We start from the raw sequence: 27372 nt of genomic DNA on the forward strand, positions 1-27372 counted from the left end.
ACTTTTTATTTTATTTATGTGGTCTTAAAGCAGCCCTGAGGAGCTTTCATGTTTTTTGTTGAGTTTGGCTGTGCTTGTGGACAAAACCAGTAGTGTTTTACCTGAAGGACGGCTCCATTTTTATTTTTTCGTTATTCCCTGACAAAGAAGTATTTTCAGTTATATTTAATTTTTTATTTAGACGATGTTGAGTGGTCTTCAGACAAATGGTTTTTTTTTTAGCATTCCTGGATAGTTAAGAGATGATTAACAAGCTTGTATTTATTGTGTATATTAATATCATTTATGTTCAAATAATGCAGTTTAAATTTGCTCGTAAAATCCGGAAAATTTACCTCGAAGTCTTCAAAATTCTTCTTTAGTAATTTTTCTAAAACAAAGGTTTGAATTGAACGGTGTAGGCTGAACCAATACACATAAAAGTTAGTATAGGTCAACACAGATTTATTTTGCATTGATCAATAATTATGTCCCATCCTCAGCAAAAAGTGTACATGCACGTTATGCCATATCGTCCCTACCAATGTTCTGGCCAAACCTACGCCCTTGTGTTATAATAAACAAATACAGTACTTATGTATGTTGAATGTATATATCCGTCTTGTGTCTTATCTTTCCATTCCAACAATAATTTACAGAAAAGCTGTAATTAACTCGATTAAAAATGTTAATCGTTTGACAGCCCTAATTTCATCCCTTCAAAACAAACTAAACAATACTGTACTTGTGCTTCCTCTTCAAAAGCATTGCCAAATAACTTACAGTAAGTGCAGAACAAAGAAGACAAAGGTCAGTGGGTAGCTAGTGTGTGAAAAAACAATAACCCCACTCACACAAACACAAATGCCAGGCATTGAGAGCAACCTTGTCAGATGCTGTTTGTCTCCTCTGTTTCTCTGGAATCATATTTGGGCTCCAACCTTAAACAGTGACAGAGGAACCACAAGCACTTGGCTGCGCGCATGCTTCTATTTACTCCATAAACGAATGTAATAATAGCCTTAACTGCACATGAGTTCACATCCCAGGAATTCTTGTTGTGTCCTATCATACACGCTTTGCTTGTTATCTGATGTTCATACTATATTATGTCAAACTGACCTTTTTAAAAATTCCTCTTGTCACTACCAACATCTTCACTAAACCTCATTGTGCCAGTGTCTCCCATCTCCTGAACCTTAACAGTGGATCTTATGTTTGTGCACCTCGTAAAAACTAGCAGCAAATCCTTCCTCTAATGTATCCCGACTTATTCAAGAAGCCAAACTGATGCTATCTGAGTGTGTGCAAACATTTTTTACACACTGGCCAAGGGCTGTACGGACCAATGCACATATTATTTATGCTGCAGCACGCATCCCTGTAGCAGGATGACTTAAATAATACATATACTGTAGAGTGAATTTGCCCTTAATACGTCCTTAGAAATTAAAACTTGGATGGAAACGCAATGTGCTTTTTGCTGGTTCTGGAAATCTTATGTTATCTAATGTTTGTCAACAGATATGTTTGGAATGCTTGCATTTTGAGTACCTGTAATAATCATTAAAAAGGTTTGTTGGGTGAGTGTGCGGGGTTTTGGAGGGGAGAGTGAGATGTTTTAAGTGTGAAGTATTTGTCGGTGGAAAAGATGGTGTCTGAGTTATGTGAGAGGTTTTTTATGTCTTTGAGAGATGTGAGCATGAGTGTTTTTAGGAGGATGTTTTTTCGTTGCTGTGAGTTTGAGAATTTTGAGGCACAGTGAGTTTTCTTGCTAGCATGCAGTGCTGTTTTCGTCAACAATGACGAAAAAGAAAATATTTCCTTGACAAAAAAAATTTTTCATGACGATGTTGGGATGAAGACGAGCTAGAAATGTGGCTTTGGAGAGTAGAACATAACGAGACCAACGCAACTTCTGATGAGCCCAAAATGCGACGTGGTTTCTGTCATATGTTCACAACGCTGACATTTTAATATTGTACGTGCAGTACGTCCGCTTGCATGTAGCAGTGTTTGGGTCGTGTCACTCATATGAGATGTGCTGCGCCTCTGCCTCACTCTCCTTACCGGAGTTCAGGATGTGTTTCAAGCTAGGCTGCACTCCATCATCCTTGTTTGGAAACACATGGTATGATTTCTTTTCTTTATTTGGCAAGAGAAAATATGCAATGTTGCTTTAGCCTTTAAAAGTCTGTGCTGAGGGATCATCACACATTAAATGTAACTCGTAGCATTAGCCTAGCATTCACATTAGCATTAGCATCAGTGTTTTTGTTTTTTTTTCGTCAACGATGACAAGAATGAAAATATTTCATCAACAAACACTTTTTCATGGCGATGATGAGATGATAATCAGCTAAAAATGTTGCTTTAGCCTTTACAGGTCTGTGCTAACTCAGCTGAGTGATCATCACACACTAAATGTAACTCGTAGAGTTAGCATAGCATTTGCGTTCGAGTTAGCATTATGCTAATGATAACGGCAAGCGTCCTCCTAAACTTTTTTTTAAATGCAGTTCATGGCGTCCAGGTGGCTATAATGAATTGAAAAGAATGTACTCCTGAGTGTGTTGGCGTTGTCCTTGTAGACGCTACAATATGTGCTCGTCTTTCAATCTTCATTCGAAATACTTGGAAACCATTATTTATTTATTTATGGAAATACATTGTTTTAATCATACAGACAATTTTGACATGACTAAAATATGACTAGGACAGATAAGAATTATCGTCCAAATGACTAAGACGAAAATTAAAAGGGCTGCTAGAAACAACACTGATTAGCATCAACTTTAACGTGGCGAGCATTCTTTTAAACATTTGGACAACTTTTTTTTAAATACAATTCGTGGCTTCTAGGTTGGTTTAATTGAAAATAATGTACTGCTTTTCCTGAGTTTGTATAATCATCACGAAGTTGCCGTTGTAGGCGCTACAATATGTGCTCATCTGTCTATGTTCATTTGAAATTGTTGTAAACCTTTATTTTCGGACGAAAACATTTTGAGTAACCAGATGAATTTTGTATGAGGTTTCGTCAACTAAAACTAGATGAAGACGAACACATTTCAAAATGACTAAAATATGACTAAGACGAATAACTTTTTAGTACAAAGACTAAGACGAAAATTAAAAGGGCTGCCAAGAACAACTCAGTGAGTGGAGGGTTTTTTAAGTGTGATGGGTTCGCATTGAAGAATTTCGGTTAGTCTGAGAGTTTTGGAGGGTTTGTTGTGTTTGCGGTAGAGATAAAGGCTCAATGTACAGTGGGGCAAATAAGTATTTAGTTAACCACTAATAGTTCTCCCACTTGAAAATATTAGAGAGGCCTGTAATTGTCAACATGGATAAACCTCAACCATGAGAGACGGAATATGGGGAAAAAAAACAGAAAATCACATTGTTTGATTTTTAAAGAATTTATTTGCAAATCATGGTGGAAAATAAGTATTTGGTCAATACCAAAAGTTCATCTCAATACTTTGTTATGTACCCTTTGTTGGCAATAACTGAGGCCAAACGTTTTCTGTAACTCTTCACAAGCTTTTCACACACTGTTGCTGGTATTTTGGCCCATTCCTCCATGCAGATCTCCTCTAGAGCAGTGATGTTTTGGAGCTGTCGTTGAGCAACACGGACTTTCAACTCCCTCCGCAGATTTTCTATGGGGTTGAGACCTGGAGACTGGCTAGGCCACTCCAGGACCTTGAAATGCTTCTTACGAAGCCACTCCTTTGTTGCCCTGGCTGTGTGTTTGGGATCATTGTCATGATGAAAGACCCAGCCACATCTCATCTTCAATGCCCTTGCTAATGGAAGGAGATTGTCACTCAAATCTCTCGATACATGGCCCCATTCATTATTTCCTTTACACAGATCAGTCGTCCTGGTCCCTTTGCAGAAAAACAGCTCCAAAGCACTATGTTTCCACCCCCATGCTTCACATTGGGTATGGTGTTTTTCGGATGCAATTCAGTATTCTTTCTCCTCCAAACACAAGAACCTGTGTTTCTACCAAAAAGTTCTATTTTGGTTTCATCTGACCATAAAACATTCTCCCAGTCCTCTTCTGGATCATCCAAATGCTCTCTAGCGAACCGCAGACGGGCCTGGACATGTACTTTCTTCAGCAGGGTGACACGTCTGGCAGTGCAGGATTTAAGTCCCTGGCAGCGCATTGTGTTACTGATAGTAGCCTTTGTTACTGTGGTCCCAGCTCTCTGTAGGTCGTTCACTAGGTCCCCCCGTGTGGTTCTGTGATTTTTGCTCATAGTTCTTGTTAACATTTTGATGCCACGGGGTGAGATCTTACATGGCGCCCCAGATCGAGGGAGCTTATCAGTGGTCTTGTATGTCTTCCATTTTCTAATAATTGCTCCCACAGTTGATTTGTTTACACCAAGCGTTTTACCTATTGCAGATTCAGACTTCCCAGCCTGGTGCAGGTCTACAATTTTGTGTAGGGTGTCCTTCGACAGCTCTTTGGTCTTGGCCATAGTGGAGTTTGGAGTGTAACTGACTGAGGTTTTTGACAGGTGTCTTTTATACCAATAATGAGTTAAAACAGGTGCCATTAATACAGGTATGGAGTGGAGCCTCGTTAGACGTCGTTAGAAGAAGTTAGACCTCTTTGACAGCCAGAAATCTTGCTTGTTTGTAGGTGACCAAATACTTATTTTCCACTCTAATTTGGAAATAAATTCTTTAAAAATCAAAGAATGTGATTTTGGTTTTTTTTCACATTCTGTGTCTCATGGTTGAGGTTTACCCATGTTGATATTTACAGGCCTCTCTAATCTTTTCAAGTAGGAGAACTTGCACATTTGGTGGTTGACTAAATACTTATTTGCCTCACTGTATTTGAGGTGTTTCAATTCGTTTTTGGGTGAGCAATTTGCTGTTTTTGTTATGTGTGAGTTTGAGATTTTTGTGAGGGATGTTTTTGGTGTGTGTGTGTGTGTGATTATTTCGAGTGAACATGAGAGTTATTTGTGATAGCTTAAATGGGAGTTTTAAATGTATGAGAGTTTTTTTTTCTTGTCAGCATGCATTATATATTTTAGGGTGACCAAATGTCCTCTTTTGCCCGGACATGTCCACTTTTCACATCCTGATCTCGTTAAAATCATGGTGTCTTTAATTATGCTCTCTCATGCTCGAGTTAGGGTTTAGGGGTTTTAAAAAAACTTCTTTTAAAAATGCCCTCCTGTTCAAAATGTTTCTTCCCACAGAAAATTTTGATTTTAAGCTTTCCAATGATGTATCACAAATGCATATAGGACAATTTTGAAATTTGGCCAAATTGGGGGTCTCAGAGCGGGAATTCAAGTCACCTGAGTGTTTTCCTCCATATATTTTTGGGGTGGCTATAAGATGGGGGGTTTTGACAAATCCGAGAAATATTTTGATGTGTGTACAGAGGGCTTTTTATGTTTTTTTTTGTTTGTTTTTTGTTTTTTAAATATGATGATTTTGAAAAATAATTTGATGTGTGTGAAAGGTTTTTAATGACGGTTTTTATGTTTTCTATGAAGTTTTTTGTGAGTGTGCAAGAGAGGTTTCATAATGAGTGTTTTTTAGGGAAATGAGAGAAGTGTTTTTGGCTTTTGAGATGTTGTACTGAGCTGAGCTTCGGAGTTTTTAGAGAGTGCGGGAAGTCTTTTGAGAGTAGGAGATGCTGTTGAACGGCTGTACTTGAAATCGCAGCAATGAAAAAGATGTGAAGTCGCAATGGGCACATTTTTGCATTTTGTAAGCGAAGTTGAACCGAAAGAGTCGATGTCAATGTGCATCGAAGGGCTCAGTGGGGTTGCTGTGAACACACGGTGAAGAACGCAGGGGGAAATGGGGAAAAAATAGAAAGGCCTGTGAAACAAGCAAGATAAGCAGAATACATTTGCTTTCACAGAGACAAGGAGAGTGAGCTTTTGAGGAAAATGTGGGAGTGGGAGGTGGTTGGATTCATGTTGGAAGGGTAAATTTTTTTTTTGTGTTTTTATGCGGTCTTTCACCTTGGTTCTTCAATACCACGGATAGGTAGATTAATGAATAAAGAATCACTGTTCTAAAATAGGATTAGGGCCGAGATTGGGGTGTGCCTCAGTGCCCCCAGGCTAACTTTCATCATGGCAGGTGGGATAGGGAGAAGGAGACGAGATGTGTCACTGACCACATTAGTCACTAGGGAACGCATCCATGAGTCAGGAAAGTGCCTGGCTCCATCCGTCACATCACTCTTAACCCAGTTTCCCTCCGTTCCATTTGTTTTATTTCTAGGTCCCCACCCTCCCCACATATGCTGACTGAGTAACATTGTCAGCCCTTCTTTCGTCGATGGCGTCAAACAGGAGACAAAAGAAGGGTGAGTCACGTTAAAGACCCTGACTCGTTTGCAAACTGTAGTTAATAAAATGTCTTTCTAAACTCCAAAAACATATGCCAACATTTTATAGAGAACGTTTCAGCTGCAAAAGACCATCGAACTCCTCTTCTACTACTATTTTAAGTCCCAGCATATACATGTTCCAATATTTTTGTCCAGACGGCGTCTGAAGAATATGCACCGCAGGAGGTCTTACTTCAAAAGGCTACTCGCGAACATCCCTGGGGGTATCGATTCACTGCGGGGAAGAGAACGCTGGATCGCTAGCTCAGCTGTGCGGGGATTAGGCTGGAAAATAGGGCCGAGCAAATGAGCATTTGAAATGATACGCACGAAGCAAGGGGATTTGATGATTATCATCAAGAAGGCCCTGTTCCAAGGGTTTCACGATTGAGAGTCATCAGTTTTGCCATAGACTGGCTTTGGTGTGTGCGTATGGCTTGGTACAGCAACAACTACAACAAAAATCAGTCTGCAATCATTGGTTATAGGGTTGTTCCGATCATGTTTTTTTTCTCCCGATCCGATCCCGATCATTTTAGTTTGAGTATCTGCCGATCCTGATATTTCCTGATCCAATTGCTTTTTTTTTTTTGCTCCCGATTCAATTCCAATCATTCCCGATAATTTGTCCCGATCATATACTACATTTTGGCAATGCATTAAGAAAAAAATGAATAAAACTTGGACGAATATATACATTCAACATACAGGACATAAGTACTGTATTTGTTTATTATGACAATAAATCCTCAAGATGGCATTTACATTATTAACATTCTTTCTGTGAGAGGGATCCACAGATAGAAAGACTTGTAATTCTTAAAGGATAAATGTGACTTTGTATATTGTGACTAAATATTGCCATCTAGTGTATTTGTTGAGCTTTCAGTAAATGATACTGTAGCCATTTAACACTTCTGCCCAAATGCATGATGAGAAGTGCAACCATGACTGTGCGTAGTGGCACCAATTGATATATCTTCTCTGCGTTGGGAAATAACATAGGGTGTCAAGATATAGATCAACTACTACCTTTCTTCCCCACATTGCTTCCCACGATATTTCTAATTGTTGAGAGAGGGATTTTAAGGCTTTAGCCAACTAAAAAAGGCTCCAGAGACTGTCAAAATTCACTCTACTCATTCAACGCTGCCTTTTAGCTCTATATTTAGGTAAAATGGCGCCATTTTATATTGAACGCGACAATGCGTGAGTGGGTCGTGCAGCGCATGCGTTAATTGCGTTAAATATTTTAACGTGATTAATTTTTTAAAAAATCGATTACCGCCATTAACGCGATAAATTTGATAGCCCTATTTTAAGCCAAAACTAAAGACTCTGGATGAGTGTAAGACATTTTGTCTGTAACATTTAATACAATTAGAAAACGATTTAATTAAAAATATATATGTATATTAAATAAAGGCATGTCCTATATTTTTTGCCGATTCCGATACTTTGAAAATGACGTGATTGGACCCGATCGATTAAAGATAAAGATGTCCCGATCGATCGGCATCCCGATCGATCGGGACATCTTTAATTGGTTATAAAACTGGAATGAATGGAGCGGGTCATTTTTAAGTAAAACTGATATTTTTAATGCATTACTCGGACTCGAGCTTTTGACTGGGAGTTCGTTCATCTGTTCATTGCCCCTCCACCCTAGGGCGTAGGTTTGGTCTCAACATTGGTAGAGACAATATTATCATAATGCACATAATGCAAACAATGATCCAAATAAGGTTCGATTAGCTTGACTTCGTTGTTCCTTGTGGAGGCTAGCCTGACTGCAGTAGTTTTTCAGTTTACCAACTTTAATGTTATGCTAACTCTGATGCAGGTCAGACTTTAGTAGCAAAATTAGTGGTGTTTCCCCCACTTCCACAACATTGACATCTTATTACATGCCTTACAGTGGCTGCTGTTGGTCAAAAAAAAATTCTAATATCCCTCCTCTCTGAAGGGGGCAAAGGGGGCGGCATATTGTCGACGTGAATCTGTCAGGGCTGTGTGAGTATGTGTGTGCGTAGACATCAAAATACTTGACATCACAACTCCTTCATTCACTGCGCCTCGCCTGCCCGTAGGGGGCTGTGTGACTCATCTTCATTTATTAGAAGTCGGTGGGAGTGAAAGCCGGGTTTACATTTAAAAAGTACGAAAGCTGGACCGCATACTAACAAGAAGGATTGTCTCAGGAGCAATTTGTTTGAGGATTCAAGGTAATTATTATATTTTTCATACCATGCATTCATTTTTATAAACATTGTGGAGAAAAAAAACAATGGGAGAAATTAGTAGCCACAGCATTGGCATTATACCTCGCAATATTTATGTAAAATAACTGCCAACTACCCATTTTTTTACTTTAAACCAAGAATCGAGACTGTTTTACGTCCATATCTAAAAAAAAAAAAAAAAAAAAAAAAAAGCGCTTTGTTGTGGTAAGGCGGCGCCACAGTAAACTTAAAAGACGGGCCGCACATTTGACATATTTACGTAAAATATATGCAACCTGCAGGATTTTTTTATTTGCTTTTAACCAAGAATCGAGACTGTTTTACGTCCATATCTATAAAGAATTCAGGGATTTAAGCATTTATTCCCAAGAATTTCAACAAAAAAAGCTGTTTTTCTGTGATTCCACTCTGTCAGCTTTGACGGCCTCGCCAACAATGCAGGCCCCGCGCCCCGTCAATTACATCATTAAGTCTACGAAAAAAATCTAGAGTGTTACTCAAGGCCATAACGAGTATTTATTTATTTTGTTATATATTTTAATTTCATTAGTTTAGTTTTTTATTAACATTGTATTATTATTTTTTTTTTTTTTTTTTTTTTTTTAAAAGGTCACTTGCCCGAGAAAGGGTTAAGGGCAATTGTCAACTTCTGAAGGGCTGTCGCCCGTAGTGACCAAAGTCCTTCATAAACGCCAACAAACCCTAACACAAACCCTAGCCCAATAAAAACTCACACAAAACAAAAACATTCAAAACTGATTAGTCCGTGCTAGACTTTAAAAAAATTAAAACATCCTAACAAGGTCCCACAACAGCACACCCAAAACCCCATCGAGAACAAGCCAATCAAAAAATAGACGATGGCTGGATTCAAGCGGCATGCATAACACTTCGATCACCTTTCGTGCTGTACGCAGCCACTAAAATAAGGTGTTGTCGAGAATTGATTTTCTCAGGAAGGTTAAAGCAAATCCTTGGGGGGGGGGAAACTATGAATAAAAACAATATTGTTATTGTACTCTTCAGCAAATGATTTTGAGCAGGACACACAGAGCCATCTTCACAGAAGTTGTTTGTAATTTGTATCTAATCATGCTGAGTGCAAGGATGCAATACATGGAACAAAAATTTTAATCACTTTTTTGAAAAGCCATTTTAAACTAATATTTAACATGCTCTAGAAACAACATTATGTCATTCTCTAATTTCAGAAAAGAAGCATTCACTGATTGCCATGCTTTGTGCTAAAAAGGGAACAGGGGCCCTTCAGGGGCCATACAAATTAGAGGTGGGGCTAGAGCCCCTGTGGCCCCACCCCTAAAACCGCCACTGCAACTGATAACTGTCCCTCAATGATCACTACTCTTCTATAATCTGGAAAACTCATGTTTCTTGATCTAGCTTATTTGTATGACCTACACAAAACAGTTAGTGGTATTTCTGTACTTCTAACTTCTTGGTCCTTAACAAAATTATATGACTCCTGTCAGGGACTGTGGTCACTATCGTGTATAGTATTTAACTCATTGCATGACACTGAAAAACACTCAATTCATTTAAACTGGGAAGACTGATTGTGAATGCTCATGTTTCAGTGCCATTGACTGTGCTAGAAATCCAATCCGTTTTGACTGGGAGGCGTCAATCGCAGCCAATGAGTTAAAAAATATATATATTTCGTGCATGAAATAATAAAACCCTATCATCCCAACTAATTGGTTTGTTCTACACACATGGAGCAATACAGCGGTAGAAGCGTGAGTCCCTTCCCAATTCTTCCGTCTCAATGCAGTCTCACTGGATTACACAGAGGATCAAGTGGGAGTCAGGCATTGGATTTCAAGAGTTAAGCACATGGATAATTATCCTCTTTCTCCCCCTTTTTTTAGAGCCAAAAAAGTGCCCGCTTTCCTCTGAGCCAGTTTAAGCAGTCACGCTATCTTGAATGGTTCACGCAAATATCAAGACCACTACTATTTTCTTTTTTTAATTAATTCAACACAAATGTTGACCTCACTCACTCATCGCGCACAGATGGGGGGGGGGTCGCGGAGTGATGTCTGCATACAAGCGCTGCTGTGCGTGCGTTTTGTTTGTGTGTGCCATCTGATATAATCTAACACCTCAGCATGAGCTTGGCCCAGCCTGTCTAGTGTTTGGCAGAGAGGACGAGCCATCTGAAAAGTGCGTGATGGTAATGTGCTTATAGAATAATATGCTTATGTGTGCTGCCCTTCCTCTCCTTGTCACACACACTCAAATGTGAGTGACACACACACACTCATACTGTGTAATATATATACACAGTATATATATATATATATATATATATATATATATATATATATATATATATATATATATATATATATATATATATATATATATATATATATATATTAGGGCTGTCAAACGATTAAAATTTTTAATCGGGTTAATTACAGCTTAAAAATTAATTAATCGTAATTAATCGCAATTAATCGCAATTCAAACCATCTATAAAATATGCCATATTTTTCTGTAAATTATAGTTGGAATGGAAAGATAAGACACAAGATGGATATATACATTCAACATACGGTACATAAGTGCTGTATTTCTTTATTATAACATTAAATCAACAAGATGGCATTACCATTATTAATTTTCTGTTAATGCGATACATGGATAGAAGGACTTGTAGTTTTTAAAAGAAAAATGTTAGTATATGTATATGTTGTTTTCGTTTTAATAAAATTTGTAAAATTTTCAATCAAAAAATAAACTAGTAGCCCGATATTGTTGATGTCAATAATTATTTACACAATGCTCATGGGTGCTGAAGCCTATAAAATCAGTCGCACCCAAGCGCCAGCAGAGGGTGGCAAAACTCCATAAAACACAATTAACAAGTGAGCGTTTCACTGTACCGTCATTTAAATGTGTCTGAGCGGGGCATCTGCGTTAATTAATTGCGTCAAATATTTTAACATGATTAATTTAAAAAATTAATTAACGCCCGTTAACGTGATAATTTTGACAGCCCTAATATATAGCTATCGAATATTTTCGTAATCGAGTAATCGACAGAAAATCCTACCGATTAATCGAGTAATCGGATAAAACATTTTTTAGGTAAATACCAATTATAAATATACATGAGAAAAAAAGACATTTCATCTAATATTGAACCATTTTCAGTCAATCAATGTCTTTATTTTCGATGTACATTGTTGAAAACAGCCAACAATTGCCTCTCAGATGTGACTAGAATAAAAAAAAAAAGACCAATTCACTGCTTTTACTCCAAAAACTTTTAGATCGTATAAAATATATATATATTTCTTACCTAACAATGCGGTTACGCTTGAAAACACACATCACTTAAAAGTTATATGTTTTTCCCACGTGTTTCAATTGAATTTCCATTTGTGTCAAGCCATTTTTAAGTTCTAGATAAGTTTTAAGTTAGTCTAAACTGTAAGTCCTGATAGTATTTTGAGTTTTTGCAGTGTTCAAAATAAATGTATTGTAACATATCAGGTTATAATAAGGCAGGGATATTTGCATGCGTTCCTGAATGCACCGCCTGACGTGCGGGGGTGAGGGAGGCGCGGGAGAGCGAGAGACGTGCCTTCCTGTTGTTGTTGTCGTTCCGCAAGTTCCCAAAAAGAAATAATTGCAACCTAACGAAGCAGGTGACTCTTTGTCAACGTTACAGTATGATACCTGCTGTATTGGAGCACATTAGGGGCCAGTGCTACTTGATGCTTTATCCAGCAATGACTACTGAGCTAAAATTGACAGCTAGCTTTATCATATTTTCATTTTACACCCTCATCACTCTACAGTGCTATGTTTCACAGATTAAATACAGCCTGTATGTAAGACACGTTAGCCACGCATCGACAGTGGTCTTAATAGAAACCTAGCCCTCCGCAGGGCTAACGTTACTTACGTGAGCGAGTGACAGTAACGTTAATCTTATTTATTAGCGCTGAGAAGTGTACTGCTTTAAGATGGCGGCTGTTTACTAACACCGCTGACTCTGTCATTTCGCATCAAGTTCAATGCTACCTGCTACCACCGCATCACGCGGGCTAGTTTTTAGCAACGCCGGCGTAGTTTGTAGCGGCTGTCGGCTGCAGAAAGATTTTTTTACTTTTTTTTATTGCTTCTTCCTCTACGCACGTGACATTAGCGCGTTGTCCCGCATTAAAAGTAGTCCGGGCAAAACGTGATGCTTTGAGCTGGCAAAATTAAACGATTCCTCGAGGAGAATAAAATTACTCGGATCAGTTTTTAAACTCGAGTTACTAGAGTTGCTCGAGTATTCGTTTCAGCTCTAATATATATATATATATATATATATATATATATATATATATATATATATATATATATATATATATATATATATACAGCGGTATGAAAAAGTGACTGAACCTTATGGAATTTCTCACATTTCTGCATAAAATCACCATCATATGTGTAACATTTATAAGTTTTCATATTTTAATGTATATATAAATATATAGTATGAAAACAATGACAGGAGGGGGGAAAATAAGTAAGTGAACCCTCTGCCTAAGGAGACTTAAAGAGCAATCGAAACCAATTTTTACCAAACAATTTAAGTCAGGTGTGTGCCCAATCACGGCTGAGTGGTTTAAAGCTGCCCTGCCCACTATGAAACACACAACTGGTAAGAATTGTGTTGATAAGAAGCATTGTCTGATGTGCATCAATTTTTGGGTGGTTTTAGTAAAAGCAGATACTGTTTTGTTCATCAGTGTGATTTTGACAAAGATTCGATCACATTTGATGGTGATTTTATGCAGAAATGTGAGAAATTCCTAATTGTTCAGATACTTTTTCATATCACTGATATATATATAATACAACCTATATGACACCACATTGCTTGACAATTAATCATTTATTCTGTCCAATTATAAATCCTTCCTTAACCCTTTTGCTGCTTACATAACATGTCGTGGTTCAATTTTAAACTACAAAGCATTTCAAAATGGATTGTTAGCCTGTCTGGCATTTCAAGAAATGATTTAAAAATATTTTTACATATAGATTTAAAAGACAATAGCATAACAACACCATACTTCTGATACTTCCTACGTTAGTGTGTGGGTAGGGATTTCCAGATGTATGTGAACATTTTATGGAAATTTAAGATATTTCTTTAACGAATTATTTTAAGGTAATTGCCACCTTGATATGTAAAAAAAACCTGTGTAAACTGAAAAACTGATTCGTAAAACTGCTGATATTGTACAAATTTTAGTTACAAATTTTCGGATTTGCACAACAAATGTGAATATTTCCAGAATTTACTTGAAATTGTCATTTTTTATGGCTTATGAGACTACAAATAAAACATGACTTGAAACATGAAATGGTTGTGACAGTGGTCCCTAAACTAAAATGCAGTCGACTCCCCTGGGTATAATCATTATTGTTTAGCAACCTATGCAAAAGTGATGGAAATTTTGAAAGTTCTCTGAAGTGTTTCAACGTCCCTAAAGAACACTGTTACATAAAAACAAATGCAGTACAGCCATGTTAATTTCCAAATATTAATATTTCAACCAGTCAACAAGGGTGAAAACTGCCACCTGTGCGAAAGAATTACATAAAATATTTCATTTGATATTTCTTAGCCACTGAAAAGTCATCAAATGTCATAATGAAAGAATGGAATTTTAGGTAGCTTTAGTACTACCAATACAGTTCAAATTTCCATTGACTGTATATAAGGATGAATAACTATTTGAAAAACCAAGACAAGCCATTTTCAAATCCATGCATGCACAGCATTTTATACATTGTGAGCCATCATTTAAGATGCTCGGCTGATCACGTGCATTGTCTCGCACTGACACTATATCGCATTGTGCACAATTGTGGTGCTGAAACTGAGCACTTACCACGAGGAGCGGAGAAGAGGAGCTGTGTAGGTCGGAGGTTGTCAAATGATGTTGTGCTTTTGCCCCGCGTGAATCAATGTCATCGTTTGAGTGGTATTTTGGCGGTTTGGTAGTAAAAAAGCTTTGCACGGCGTCTCCGGTCTGCACTCTGCTTGCTGTGCGGCTGTTGGGGCTGCAATCAAAGGTGGGGTTGAGTCGAACCGAGGGGGCGCTGCTGAGAAGGAAGAGTGGGATGGATGCGAGCCCGTCGCCGTAGTGGGAAAACAGCGACTACGTGTGGCATGATTATGCAACTAAAACCTGATATAATGCAGAATTGCAGGAGAAGGAAAAAATGCCATTTTATAAATGACTTTCGTGGTGAACCGTTAACTTATAAATATTTCACGATTAGATTTTTTTTATTAACTTTATTCTTGATTGGAGCCAACAGCTACAATGGTATGAAAAAGTATCTGAACCTTTCGGAAAATCTCACTTTTCAGCATAAAATTACCATCAAATGTGAGCTGATCTTTTTCAAAATCAAACAGATGAAAAAACAGTGTCTGCTTTAACTAAAACCACACAAACATTTATAGGTTTTCGTATTTTAATGAGGATTGTATGCAGTGGCGGACTTGGCAATTTTGGGGCCTAAGGCGAACATATCCAGGGGCCCTCTTCATGGGTCAGGGGTTATAAAGGTGAGAAGGGTGTGGAGGAAAAATGTTCCGGTACACTAGGGCTGTCCTAAACGACAAATTTTCTCCTGATTAGTCAGCCGACTAGTTTTACGATTAGTCGAGTAATCTAATAATTTTCTTTTTTTTTTTTTTTTTTTTTTTTTTTTACTAATTTAGCAATGAAATTTTTGTTGATGCTTATTAATACACAAAACCATTTTGGAACACTTAAATTCTTTATTAAAGTACAAATAATGTTGTAAACAACAATAGTTAATCACAAATAAACAATGAGGTTAAATGCTGATAGCATTTACTAGTGTAAAAGAATGGAAAGTAAACAGATTCAGCACACTGACGTTGCCTTTCCAACATTATTCAAAACAATTCTTTAAAAAAAAATTCTAGCTTTACTATTATAGTATACTACTATATAATAGTATAATAATCATAATAATTATTCATTGCAATCATATTTGTCATAAAGAGTGTCATTTGAAAGCTTTTCTTAGTGTAGAATCTGTATTCTGTAGTAATTACTCAACATATTATAATATTAATTCTGAAGTATGTGGGATTAACTCCAGAAATCGTTATTTATATGACGAACATTTTATTTTGAAATGTTCACCGGAGGTACGTTTGCTAAACCGCTAACCGAAAGCTTTACACTCCGTCAAAAAACATTCTTCGTCACTGCTTGTGGTGTCACTAATAGATTTAATTTTTTTTCGTTAGCAAATGCTGTTAACCAGCTGTTGAGTTTTATTCTATGACTGATTGGAACTGTACTGCATTTTTTCGCCACAGGGTGTGCTGTCGTGTATTTTATGTTCGGTGTGAAGAAGAAGAAGAAGAAGAAGGAAGTTAAAAGCGGCATTAGCAGCCTGTTCTCAACTTCTCCCTCACTGCACTTTGGTTCTCATGGAGAGCACGTTCGCTCATGTGTTCGAAATAAACGATAGCCGACGTGCAAAGTAGCAAGTGAGCTGTAAAAATAGCGAGCTTAGTGGCGTGAAAAACGCGGGAGAGCTAAGTGAAGCTAACGAACAGCTAAGCGATGCTAAACAGAGCTAAGCGAAGATAAACGGTGCTAAATGAAGCTAAGCGACTGATACTCAGTCCTTCGTCGTAGAACAGTTCATTGTAGTGCGTGTGTGGGGGGGAAAGATAATGTAAATGCAGCATTCAAATTGCTTTCTTTTTGGTTTGATATTTGTTTGTTTGGTATGCTGACATAATCATACATGACGAATAGTTGGGGGTGCTGCTGGCTCCGGTGGCCCAAGCTCTTGCTCGTTGGGGCAAGGGCAGCTGGTTGGGGGCCCCTTACTGGCAGCTGGTTGGGGGCCCCCTATTGGTTGAGGGCCTAAGGCGATCGCCTACTTCGCCTGAATAGTAGATCCGCCTATGATTGTATGCAAACAATGACAGAAGGGGGGAAAATAAGTAAGTTAACCATCTCATTTCATATTTTGTGCCCCCCCCCCCCACCCACCCACCCCCTTTGGCAGCAATAACTTCAACCAAACGCTTCCTGTAGCTGCAAATGTGCCTGGCACATTGTTTAGAACTAATCTTGGCCCATTCTTCTTGACAAAACTGCTGCAGTTTAGTCAGATTCCTGGGATGTCTGGCATGAATGGCTGTCTTTAGGTCATGCCACAGCATCTCAATGGGGTTCAAGTCTGGACTTTGATTTGGCCACTCCAGAACATGTATTTTGTTCTTCTGAAACCATTCTGAAGTTGATTTACTTCTGTGTTTTGGATCATTGTCTTGCTGCAGCATCAATCCGCTTTTTAGCTTCAACTGTCTGACAGACGGCCTAAGGTTTTCCTGCAAAACATCCTGATAAACTTTTGAAATCATTCTTCCATTAATGATTGCAATTTGTCCAGGCCCTGAGGTAGCAAAACAGCTCCAAATCATGATAGTCCCTTCACCATGCTTCACGGTGGGGATGGGGTGTTGGTAAGCTATTCCATTTTTCCTCCGCACATGACATTGTGAGTTACTCCCAAACAAATCAACTTTGGTTTCATCACTCCACAAAATATTTGGCCAAAACCTGTGTCCAAGTGCCTTTCTGCAAACATTAAACAAGCAACAATGTTTTTTTAGACAGCAGTGGCTTTCTCCGTGGAGTCCTCCACTGAACACCATTCTTGGGCATAGTTTTACATATAGTTTATGTGTGTACAGAGATATTTGACTGTGAACAGTTATTTCTATAAGTCTTTAGCAGACACTCTAGGGTCCTTTTTTACCTCTCTGAGTATTCTGAGCCGAACTCTTGGCGTAATCCTTGGTGGACGGCCACTCCGTGGGAGAGAAGCAACAGTGCCAAACTCTCTCCATTTGTAGACAACTTCTCTCACTGTCTGACTGATTGACTGACTTTTAGAGATGGTTTTGTATCCTTTCCCAGCTTTACACAAATCAACAATCCTTGATCGCAATTCTTCAGACAACTCTTTTGACCGAGCCATGATGCACATCAGACAATGCTTCACATCAAGACAGTTCTTACCAGATGTGTGTTTTATAGTGGGCAGGGCAGCTTTAAACCAATCCCCAGTGATTGGGCACACACCTGACTTAAATTGTTTGGGAAAAAATTGGTTTCAATTGCTCTTTGAGGCCATGTCCACACGTAGCAGGGTATTTGGCAAAAAGAAGATATTTTTCTACGGTTTGATCTATCATCCACAAGCGTACGCAGATTTAAACCAGTTTTCTTAAAAACGACGGGGAAGGTGAAGATTTGCGAATTCTGCGTCTGTGGCTTCATCATGTGGACACTGATAACCGAAGATTTACGTCACTGACTGCGACAAATTTTGTCCCCACGTCACACATGAGACCAATTTTTACATTTGGAGTATATCAAATAGGCGCTTTTTGCTTTTTTGCATTTTTTTTTACAAAGTCTCGCTGTGCTTCTTATTGAATAATGATTATTTTGGACAATTATTTTATTGTTTTGAATGTACTTTAAAATGAATGAAAGTGGTTGGTGTGGAAGTTTGTTTTTTTTTTTCTACACAAACGTGCAGGTGTGGACGCAATTCTTTTTCCCCAACGTATTAGGGCAGAATCCTCGTTTTTAAAAAACCTTGCTACATGTGGACATGGTCTGAGTCTCCTTAGGCAGCGGGTTCACTTACTTTTTTCCTTCCTTCTGTCATTGTTTGCATGCTATCCTCATTAAAATATGAAAACTTATAAATGTTTGGGTGGTTTTAGTTAAACCACACTGTTTTTACATCTGTGTGATTTTGACAAAGATCAGATCACATTTGTTGGTGGTTTTATGCAGAAATATGAGAAATTCCAAAAGGTTCACATACTTTTTCAAACCACTGTACAAATACCTGCATTCAGCATCATGAAGGAAAAGATAACACCATTATCATTAGCATCCCAGTGAGGAGAATCTTGTTAGATAAATCGATAAAACACAGAATTTCTTTTTGTTGTGTAATATCGGAGCAAAACGCTAATAAACGCCTTAATTTATGCCTGTACTATTTAGCCAATCAGATGTGCTCATCCTTCCTCATTACGTCATTCATTCATTTTCCATGCCGCATTTTCCTCACGAGGGTCGCGGAGGTGCTGGAGCCTATCCCAGCTAACTATGGGCAGAAGGCAGGGTACACCCTGAACTGGTCATTACGTCATTAATACCCATTATTACATTCACGTTCCACCTATGCGCGAGTCTATCAGTGTGGGGGTATAGCAGACATCCTCAGCAGTCAATGCTGTTTAAAATGAATTGGACATCTATCGCCGTCTACGGCAGCCAATGAGCTATGCATGAATACCCAATGTGGTGGCCACAAGAGTCTTCTCCAAACTAAAAACATTTACTGCAATGTCATTTCACTGTCAGTGTGCCGTTATCATAAACCACACATGAACACACACACACACATGAAATGTGTTTTTAACAAGGTACCCAGCACTGACAGTTGCAACTGCAAACATAAATCTATTGGACTGTGATCAATATCCTTCGTTCCAATAGGGAAACCACAGTGGCACAACACAATTAAATGTTTCACTTGCAAAGCCCTTTTGTTTTCCACAGCTGGAACAAAGCAGACTGAAGTTGAATGAGACCTCTATGAAACATTAATAGCGCCAACGAATCCTAATCAGCTCATTGGCATTCCTAAGTGAGAGGTCGTTTAAGCGATGGTCGGCCAGCCCGTTCTTGTCATCCGTCAACAAAGCGATAGAGATCAATGACGTACAAGTTGGTACACTTGAAAGGGCACATGGGTCAAAAAAAGATTTGAGGCCTAACGTTGGCTTAATAACAGTGTCAATGCAACGACTGCAATGAGATGTTACAGTAGTTATTCACTAGTCCTGGGGAAAAAGGATTGGTCCCTGTCACAAATAGGGGAGAAACTGGAAGTCAAAGTAATTGGGTGATCAAAATAGCTTGTAAACTGAAATGAACCCCATTTTATTATTTCAAATAAATGCAGCAAATTGAGACATTTGCGGAATAGACTGATCATTTTACACGACGCCAAAAACTAATGATGGGGCAAATATTTTCGAACTGTTCTGTCTTTTGTGTGCCGACTTCAATTATACGTTGTATATGAATGTATACGTTAATCATACGTTGACTTGAGCGTAAATGATTGTAGCTAGAAAACCAAAAATATTCAGAAAATCAGTTTATCATGAGGCAAGAAAAAGGAACAGCTAACTTTATAATTTTTTTACTTCTGAATCTCAGTAGGCACGTAACTATACCGTACTCACGATATAGTACTCAAAGTGAAGTCAATTTTATTTATGTAGCCCTTTGTCACGTCTTACCAGGCTTTACATAGTTGACAAAAAGGGCGACATTTCCTGAACAAAACCTCCCAAAAGGGCTAAGAAAACTTAAAATATGAAAAAAAAAAATGTATTGTATTCCTATAAACATTTTTAAAGGTCAACGTTCATCATGTATTAGATAAAAATCTTGACATTCTGCAATAAAATGCTTCTCAAGCATTTCCTGGAAACTGCTGCATACTAAAGCTACTGTATAGGTGAATGTATTTCAGGCAAACCCACTCAAATGAGATTTATTCTGAATAGTAAATCAGAAAATACTTTGAGCATCAAACCCGAAGCATTTCAGCAGGAGGGGGCTTCAAAGGAATCTGTCCCAAAGTGAACCTCTGTGCTTTGAACTGTTCCAGCTCTTCAGGGGTCAGTTCACTATTGGCGGAGAACAGACTGTCCGAGGCGCCCCCAGCAGAGGCTGCAGTAGCACTCGACTGTCCGAACAAACTTCCCGTAGGTGCCACAGACCCAAAAGTGCTTCCAAAGGCTACTTTGTTGTTGTTGTTGCTATTGGTAGCAGTTGAGGAGAAGCTGAAACCTGAGGCCGAGCCAAATCCTGAAGCTGAAGCTGGCGGTTGACTGCTGGATGAAGAAGTGAAGGAGAACGATGCGGCTGAAGGAGCAGCAGAACCAAAACCAGAGAAAGAGGAGGGGGCGCCAAACCCAGCCGGGGCTGAAATGGCACCTCCGAAAGACGGTGCGGATGCTGGTGCTGGTGAAGAGCCAAATCCACCCGCTGGAGCAGCAAAACTAAAAGTGCTTGCTTGGACTGGTGCTGCTCCAAATCCTAAATTAAAAAAAAAAGAAACATACAACATTAGCACCATGAGGTTGTGATATTTAAAGCCCACCTATATTACAGTGGTACTTCTGCTTACGAAATTAATTGGTTCTGGGAGTAGTTTCGTAAGCTGACATTTCTATAAGTAGAGACTCAATTTCCATGTAAATACCCTAATCCGTTCCAAGCCCCCCAAAATTCTGACATAAATATTTTATAATGCATTAAAATGCATCAAAACATGTTGCAAATACATGCTACAGTGCTTGCCAAAAGTATTGGCACCCCTGCAATTCTGTCAGATAATGCGCAAATTCTCCCAGAAAATGATTGCATTTACAAATGCTTTGGTAGTAATATCTTCATTTATTTTGCTAGCAATGAAAAAACACAAAAGAGAATGGAAAAAAATAAATCATTATCATTTTACACAAAACTCCAAAAATGGACTGAACGAAAGTATTGGCACCCTCTGAAAAATCATGTGATGCTTCTCTTATTTTTGTAATTAACAGCACCTGTTACTTACCTGTGGCACATAACAGGTGGTGGCAATAACTAAATCACACGTGCAGCCACTTAAAATGGATTAAAGTTGAGTCAACCTCTGTCCTGTGTCCTTGTGTGTACCACATTGAGCATGAAGAAAGGAAAGAAGATCAAAGAAATGTCTGAGGACTTGAGAAATAAAATTGTGAGGAAACATGGGCAATATTAGGCTACAAGTCCATCTCCAAAGACCTGAATGTTTCTGTGTCTACCGTGCGCAGTGTCACAAATAAGTGTAAAGCCCATGGCACTGTGGCTAACCTCCCTAGATGCAGACAAAAAAGAAAAATTGACAAGAGATTTCAACGAAAGATTGTGCGGATGGTGGATAAAGAATTCAACTAACATCTAATCAAGTTCAAGCTGTCCTGCAGTCCAAGGGTACAACAGTCTATCAGTCGGCGTCTGAATGAAAAGGGACTCTACGGTAGGATACCCAAGAAGACCCCACTTCTGACCCAGAGACATAAAAAAAGCCCGGCTGGAGTTTACCATCTGGAAGAATGTTCTCTGGTCAGATGAGACAAAAGTAGAGCTTTTTGGGAAAAATGCATCAACATAGAGTTTACAGGGGAAAAAACGAGGCCTTCAAAGATTAGAACACGGTGCCCGCAGTCAAACATGGCGGAGGTTCCTTAACGTTTTGGGGTGACTTTGCTGCCTCTGGCACTGGACTGCTTGACCGTGTGAATGGCATTATAAAGTCTGAAGACTACTAACAAATTTTGCAGCATAATGTTTGGCCCGGTGTGAGAAAGCTGGGTCTCCCTCAGAGGTCATGGGTCTTCCAGCAGGACAATGACCCAAAGCACACTTCAAAAAGTACTACAAAATGGTTTGAAAGAAAGCGCTGGAGACTTCTAAAGTGGCCAGCAATGAGTAAAGACCTGAATCCCATAGAAAACCTGTGGAGAGATCTGAAAATGGCAGTTTGGAGAAGGCACCCTTCAAATCTCAGAGACCTGGTGCAGTTGGCCAAAGAAGAATGGTCTAAAATTCCAGCAGAGCATTGTAAGAAACTCATTGATGGATACCAGAAGTCGGTGTTCACAGTTATTTTGTCTAAAGGTTGTGCTACCAAGTATTAGGCTGAGGGAGCCAATATTTTTGTCCAGCCCATTCTTGGAGTTTTGTGTAAAATGATAATGATTTAATTTTTTTCCATTCTTTTTTGTGTTTTTTCATTGCAAGCAAAATAAATGAAGATATCACTGACTACCAAAGCATTTCTAATTGCAATCATTTTTTGGGGAGAAATTGAGCATTATCCGACAGAATTGCAGGGGTGCCAATACTTTTGGCCAGCGCTGTACAATTATATTATTGCACAATAAACATTAAAAAAAAAAGTTAATACACTAATGTAAAGCTCCCGGAACACAAGGGGCAAATGAAGAGAATGCTGGGATACAGGTCCCTCTCAGCCAATTGGATGCCAAGAATGCCAGGCAATAGCCAATGGCAGAGCAGCTATAAGTATGTTACGTTCAGTAAACTCTGGGAGCTGCGAGTACCAACCATACTGTATTTTTGCCTTACTGAAATTTATTTCATAACAAGAGGCAATATAACCTGAAAATTCTATATGTAGAGATGTTCGTTTCTAGAGGTACAAGTGTATATTGGTTCATTGTCCATGTCCCCGCTTAATTGCAGATTTTAAGAGTATTCTTACAGTTGTGGTCAAAAGTTTACATACACTTGTGAAGAACATAATGTCATGGCTCTCTTGAGTTTCCAGTTATTTCTACAACTCTGATTTTTCTCCGATAGAGTGATTGGAACAGATACTTCTTTGTCACAAAAAACATTCATGAAGTTTGGTTCTTTTATGATTTTATTATGGGTTAACAGAAAAAGTGCTCAAATCTGCTGGGTCAAAAATATACATACATGGATCTGAAAAAGCGAATCATTGACTTGAACAAGTCAGGAAAGTCACCTGGAGCCATTTCAAAGCAGCTGCAGGTCCCAAGAGCAACAGTGCAAACAATTGTTTGTAAGTATAAAGTGCATGGCACTGTTTTGTCACTGCCACGATCAGGAAGAAAACGCTACCTATCACCTGCTGCTGAGAGAAAATTGGTCAGGAGGGTGAAGATTCAACCGAGAACCACTAAAAAGCAGATCTGCCAAGAATTAGAAGCTGCTGGAACACAGGTGTCAGTGTCCACAGTCAAGCGTGTTTTGCATCTCCATGGACTGAGAGGCTGCCGTGCAAGAAGGAAGCCCTTGCTCCAAAAGCGGCACCTTAAGGCTCGACTGAAGTTTGCTGTTGATCACATGGACAAAGATAAGACCTTCTGGAGGAAAGTTCTGTGGTCAGACGAAACACAAATAGAGCTGTTTGGCCACAATGCCCAGCAATATGTTTGGAGGAGAAAAGGTGAGGCCTTTAACCCCAAGTACACCATGCCTACCGTCAAGCACGGTGGTGGTAGTATTATGCTGTGGGGCTGTTTTGCTATCAATGGAACTGGTGCTTTACATAAACTAAATGGGATAATGAAGAAGGAGGATTACCTTCAAATTCTTCAAGATAACCTAACGTCATCAGCCCGAAGATTGGGTCTTGGGCGCAGCTGGGTGTTCCAACAGGACAATGACCCCAAACACACATCAAAAGTGGTAATGGAATGGCTAAATCAGGCTAGAATTAAGGTTTTCAAATGGCCTTCCCAAAGTCCTGACTTAAACCCCATTGAGAACTTGTGGACAATGCTGAAGAAACAAGTCCATGTCAGAAAGCCATCAAATTTAACTGAACTGCACCAATTCTGTCAAGAGGAGTGGTCAAAGATTCAATCAGAAGCTTGCCAGAAGCTTGTGGATGGCTACCAAAAGCGCCTAATTGAAGTGAAAATGGCCAAGGGACATGTTACCAAATATTAGCGCTGCTGTATGTATATTTTTGACCCAGCAGATTTGATCACTTTTTTCTGTTCACCCATAATAAAGTCATAAAAGAACCAAACTTCATGAATGTTTTTTGTGACAAAGAAGTATCTGTTCCAATCACTCTATCAGAGAAAAATCAGAGTTGCAGAAATAACTGGAAACTCAAGAGAGCCATGACATTATTTTCTTCACAAGTGTATGTAAACTTTTGACCACAACTGTATTTCAACAACACATTAACAATTATACCGTGTTTTGAATAGTCATGGCGTTCACAATGTATTCTTGCCAGGAAAAAAATGGGGTTTTGATCCCCTATTATGCCTTTAGTTTTGTCTGTAACAATTACCTTGACTGCCAAAACCAAATGAAGAAGATCCAAATCCATCGGATGTTGAGCCAAAGGCACTTGACGATGCCTGATGTGCTGGATTTTTTAGTTCGGCAAGCTGCAAATAAAGAAAGTCCATCAACTTCTCAGTTTTTGTGTCTTAAAAGATCAAATAAGCATGACACGATATTTCATTACAAGCCGTCATTTGGCTATATTTTTTTAAAGAGTCAATGCATATTTCTCACCAAAGCTGCACGAGTGGCTGGATTCATTATCAGCAGATCCTGAACTCTACTTCTCCATTGACTGAGCAACAGATTGACCCCATTCAACTAAAAGATGAAGAAAACCTTAGCATGTAAACTTGCAAATGACAGATACTGTGACAGAAAATATAGTTGTGATAGATGCAGAATAATAGCATATCTAATACCATACTTACATAACTCTGTAGATCTCCTGATGCTTTGGTAGAGTAATATTCAAGCCTCAGCTCTTCTGGAGACAAATCCGTAAAACCTGTAAATGGGGAGAAGCACTTTAGCCACTCGGAGTGGGAACCTCTTGGTACCTCACGATACGATACGGTTTGCAATACAAAGCTCACAACAACGATGATTTGACGATACAACGATTATCGATAAATTGGTCAGAAAATCATTCGAGGATATCCTAAAAACAACTAATAAACAGAAAAACAAGCTTCTGCTGTGAATTGGAATGAGTTTATCACTAGTAGACATCCAATCCATTTGAACTGGGAGGGTGGCAGCTTTTTTTTTTGGTGGGGGGTGCAAAGTATCACGATATATCATCATTTCGATATTTTGTCACACCCCTATTAGCCACCATGTTTTCTTTCTTAGAATTAATACAAGGATAATTTATTTGTTTGATACCAACCTGATAATTGTGCCTTGAAATTAGAATAACATGAGAAGCCCCACTGGCCTGAGCTCTCCCAAGTTTTCATGTCGCTTTGAATGGTCTCTCTAGATAAATAGGGAAAGAACAAGAGTATGAGTTGCAGTATCTAAAATCTCAAATACAAACAATAAATTCAAAAACACTGTCTATTTCTATCATGGATTTAATTTCTGTCATGTGAATGCCCAAGCAGACTCACAGCTTATGTTCATCATCATCTTCACCAGCTCCTGTCGTTTCTCTCCCTAATCCTCCCCTACCTCCCCTGTCAAAGTTGTTTTGGTTGTTGAGTGCTGAAAATCTGTTTTGAGAAGAGAAGCTAAATTCAGAGCTCTTCACATCCTGTCCTCTCCCACCCCAGTGATCATTCACACGTTGGGACTGCTGCTGGTTGAAGCCTCCTTTCTGCTGAGAGGGATTTATCCAGACCTTGTTGCCAAACCCTGAAATAGAAATCACAGCCTTACACTCTTATGTTGTTACTCCGTCTTACATTCAATGCTATTTTCATGAACTGCATGAACTGTTATTCCTATGTCTCTATTTCAACAACCCAAATGTTTATTGTTCATTCACATTGGATTGTTTCTCTAATGCATTTTTGAGTAGCACAGTTTAGAACGAATAAATTACAAATCATTTTTAAAAGGGATAAGTATTTCTCCCAAAAAGTTATTACAGTTTCTAACACTGATTTAAGTCATTGGCTACTACTGAGGGCGCTCGACGTCCACTTTGACTGGATGAGGCTGGCAGCCCCAGGGAAAATGGATTGGACGTTAAGCGTTGTCAGTGCCAGTGAAAGAGCAAGAGCTCCCAGTTCAAATGAAGTGGATTTCTATCGTTGTCAATTGCAGGTAGTGAGGTAAAGTGTAAATCACACCAACAAATAGTAGTGGGAACCTCTTGGTACCTCACGATACGATACAATTTGCAATACCAAGCTCACGATAACGATGATCTGACGATATAGTGATACAACGATTTTTGATACATTGGTCAGGACATCATTCTAGGATATTCTACAAAAAACGAATAAACAGAAAAGGTTCCGCTGTGAATTGGAATGACTATCACTAGTAGACGTCCAATCCATTTGAACTGGGAGGGTGGCAGCGAATGAACATTTGTTCATTCGCTGCCATCCCTCCCACTTCAAACGGATTGAACGTCTATGGCTGTCAGTGGCAGCCAATACCAGGCAATGAGTAATTTTGGGTCATTTTCCTGTTGATTTTCAGTTACTTCCTGTTGATTTTGGGGTATTTTATGGCTCAATTCCTGTTTATTTTGCGTTACAGAACACGAAGTGACCCGGGAATCTAATAGGCAGTGACTCAAACTCAACAGGAAATGACCTGTAAACAGATGGATTGGGCGTCAAGCACCGTCAATGGCAGCCTTTTTTTTTTTTTTTTTTTTAATTGACACCTTTTTAAAACAATATCTCGATTCTTGACAGGAGCATAACGATAACCTTTTGGGATACAAAGTATAACGATATATCACCATTTCGATATTTTATCACACCCCTACCAACAAACGTTAAGCACTATACCTCCTCCTCTAGAATGTTGCGGAGCCGAATTACGGTTATAATTGTTATATCCTCCGCCACCACCTCCTCCTCCTCCTCTTGGATGTTCGTTCCAGCATTTTTCGCCATAGCGACAACGGCCTTGAAGAAAAAAGTTACATACAGTCATGATTTTTCAGCTTCAAAATCAGCGCGAAAAAAAATGTGTATCTTCTGTCCAAACGAAGTCGCAGGATAATGACGTCACGTGTTCTTCTTTGAAGTACAAGCAAGTGTTGCGC

General features: G+C 38.9%; 2 protein-coding genes across 2 annotated transcripts in view; both read right to left on the reverse strand.

The window, feature by feature from the left end:
- Positions 1–14708, reverse strand: part of rims3 (regulating synaptic membrane exocytosis 3) — an 87201-nt gene extending 72493 nt beyond the window's left edge. The window contains exon 1 of the mRNA XM_057828086.1: positions 14535–14708. The gene's annotated coding sequence lies outside the window, so the exon portion shown is untranslated. The remainder of the gene's footprint in view (positions 1–14534) is intronic.
- Positions 14709–18368: 3660 nt separating this feature from the next.
- nup42 (nucleoporin 42) lies at positions 18369–27368 on the reverse strand. The gene is made up of 7 exons (XM_057828347.1): positions 27113–27368; positions 25754–25997; positions 25531–25619; positions 25070–25146; positions 24873–24959; positions 24643–24742; positions 18369–20852 (listed from the first exon to the last, which is right to left on the reverse strand). Exons 1-7 carry the CDS (start codon positions 27258–27260, stop codon positions 20341–20343), a joined length of 1257 nt encoding a protein of 418 aa, XP_057684330.1. The 5' UTR covers positions 27261–27368; the 3' UTR covers positions 18369–20340.
- Between the last annotated feature and the right edge of the window lie 4 nt (positions 27369–27372).

The sequence above is a fragment of the Corythoichthys intestinalis genome, chromosome 22 (assembly GCF_030265065.1).
Source record: "Corythoichthys intestinalis isolate RoL2023-P3 chromosome 22, ASM3026506v1, whole genome shotgun sequence".
Taxonomy (NCBI): domain Eukaryota; kingdom Metazoa; phylum Chordata; class Actinopteri; order Syngnathiformes; family Syngnathidae; genus Corythoichthys; species Corythoichthys intestinalis.

Excerpts from the sequence above, each read along its gene's own strand:
- nup42 (XM_057828347.1), bottom strand. The coding sequence starts at position 27,260 with ATGACTGTATGTAACTTTTTTCTTCAAGGCCGTTGTCGCTATGGCGAA. Across the intron at positions 25,620-25,753 it reads GATGATGATGAACATAAGCT|AGAGACCATTCAAAGCGACA; the intron begins GTGAGTCTGCTT and ends CTATTTATCTAG. Across the intron at positions 24,743-24,872 it reads CAGCCACTCGTGCAGCTTTG|CTTGCCGAACTAAAAAATCC; the intron begins GTGAGAAATATG and ends CTTTATTTGCAG.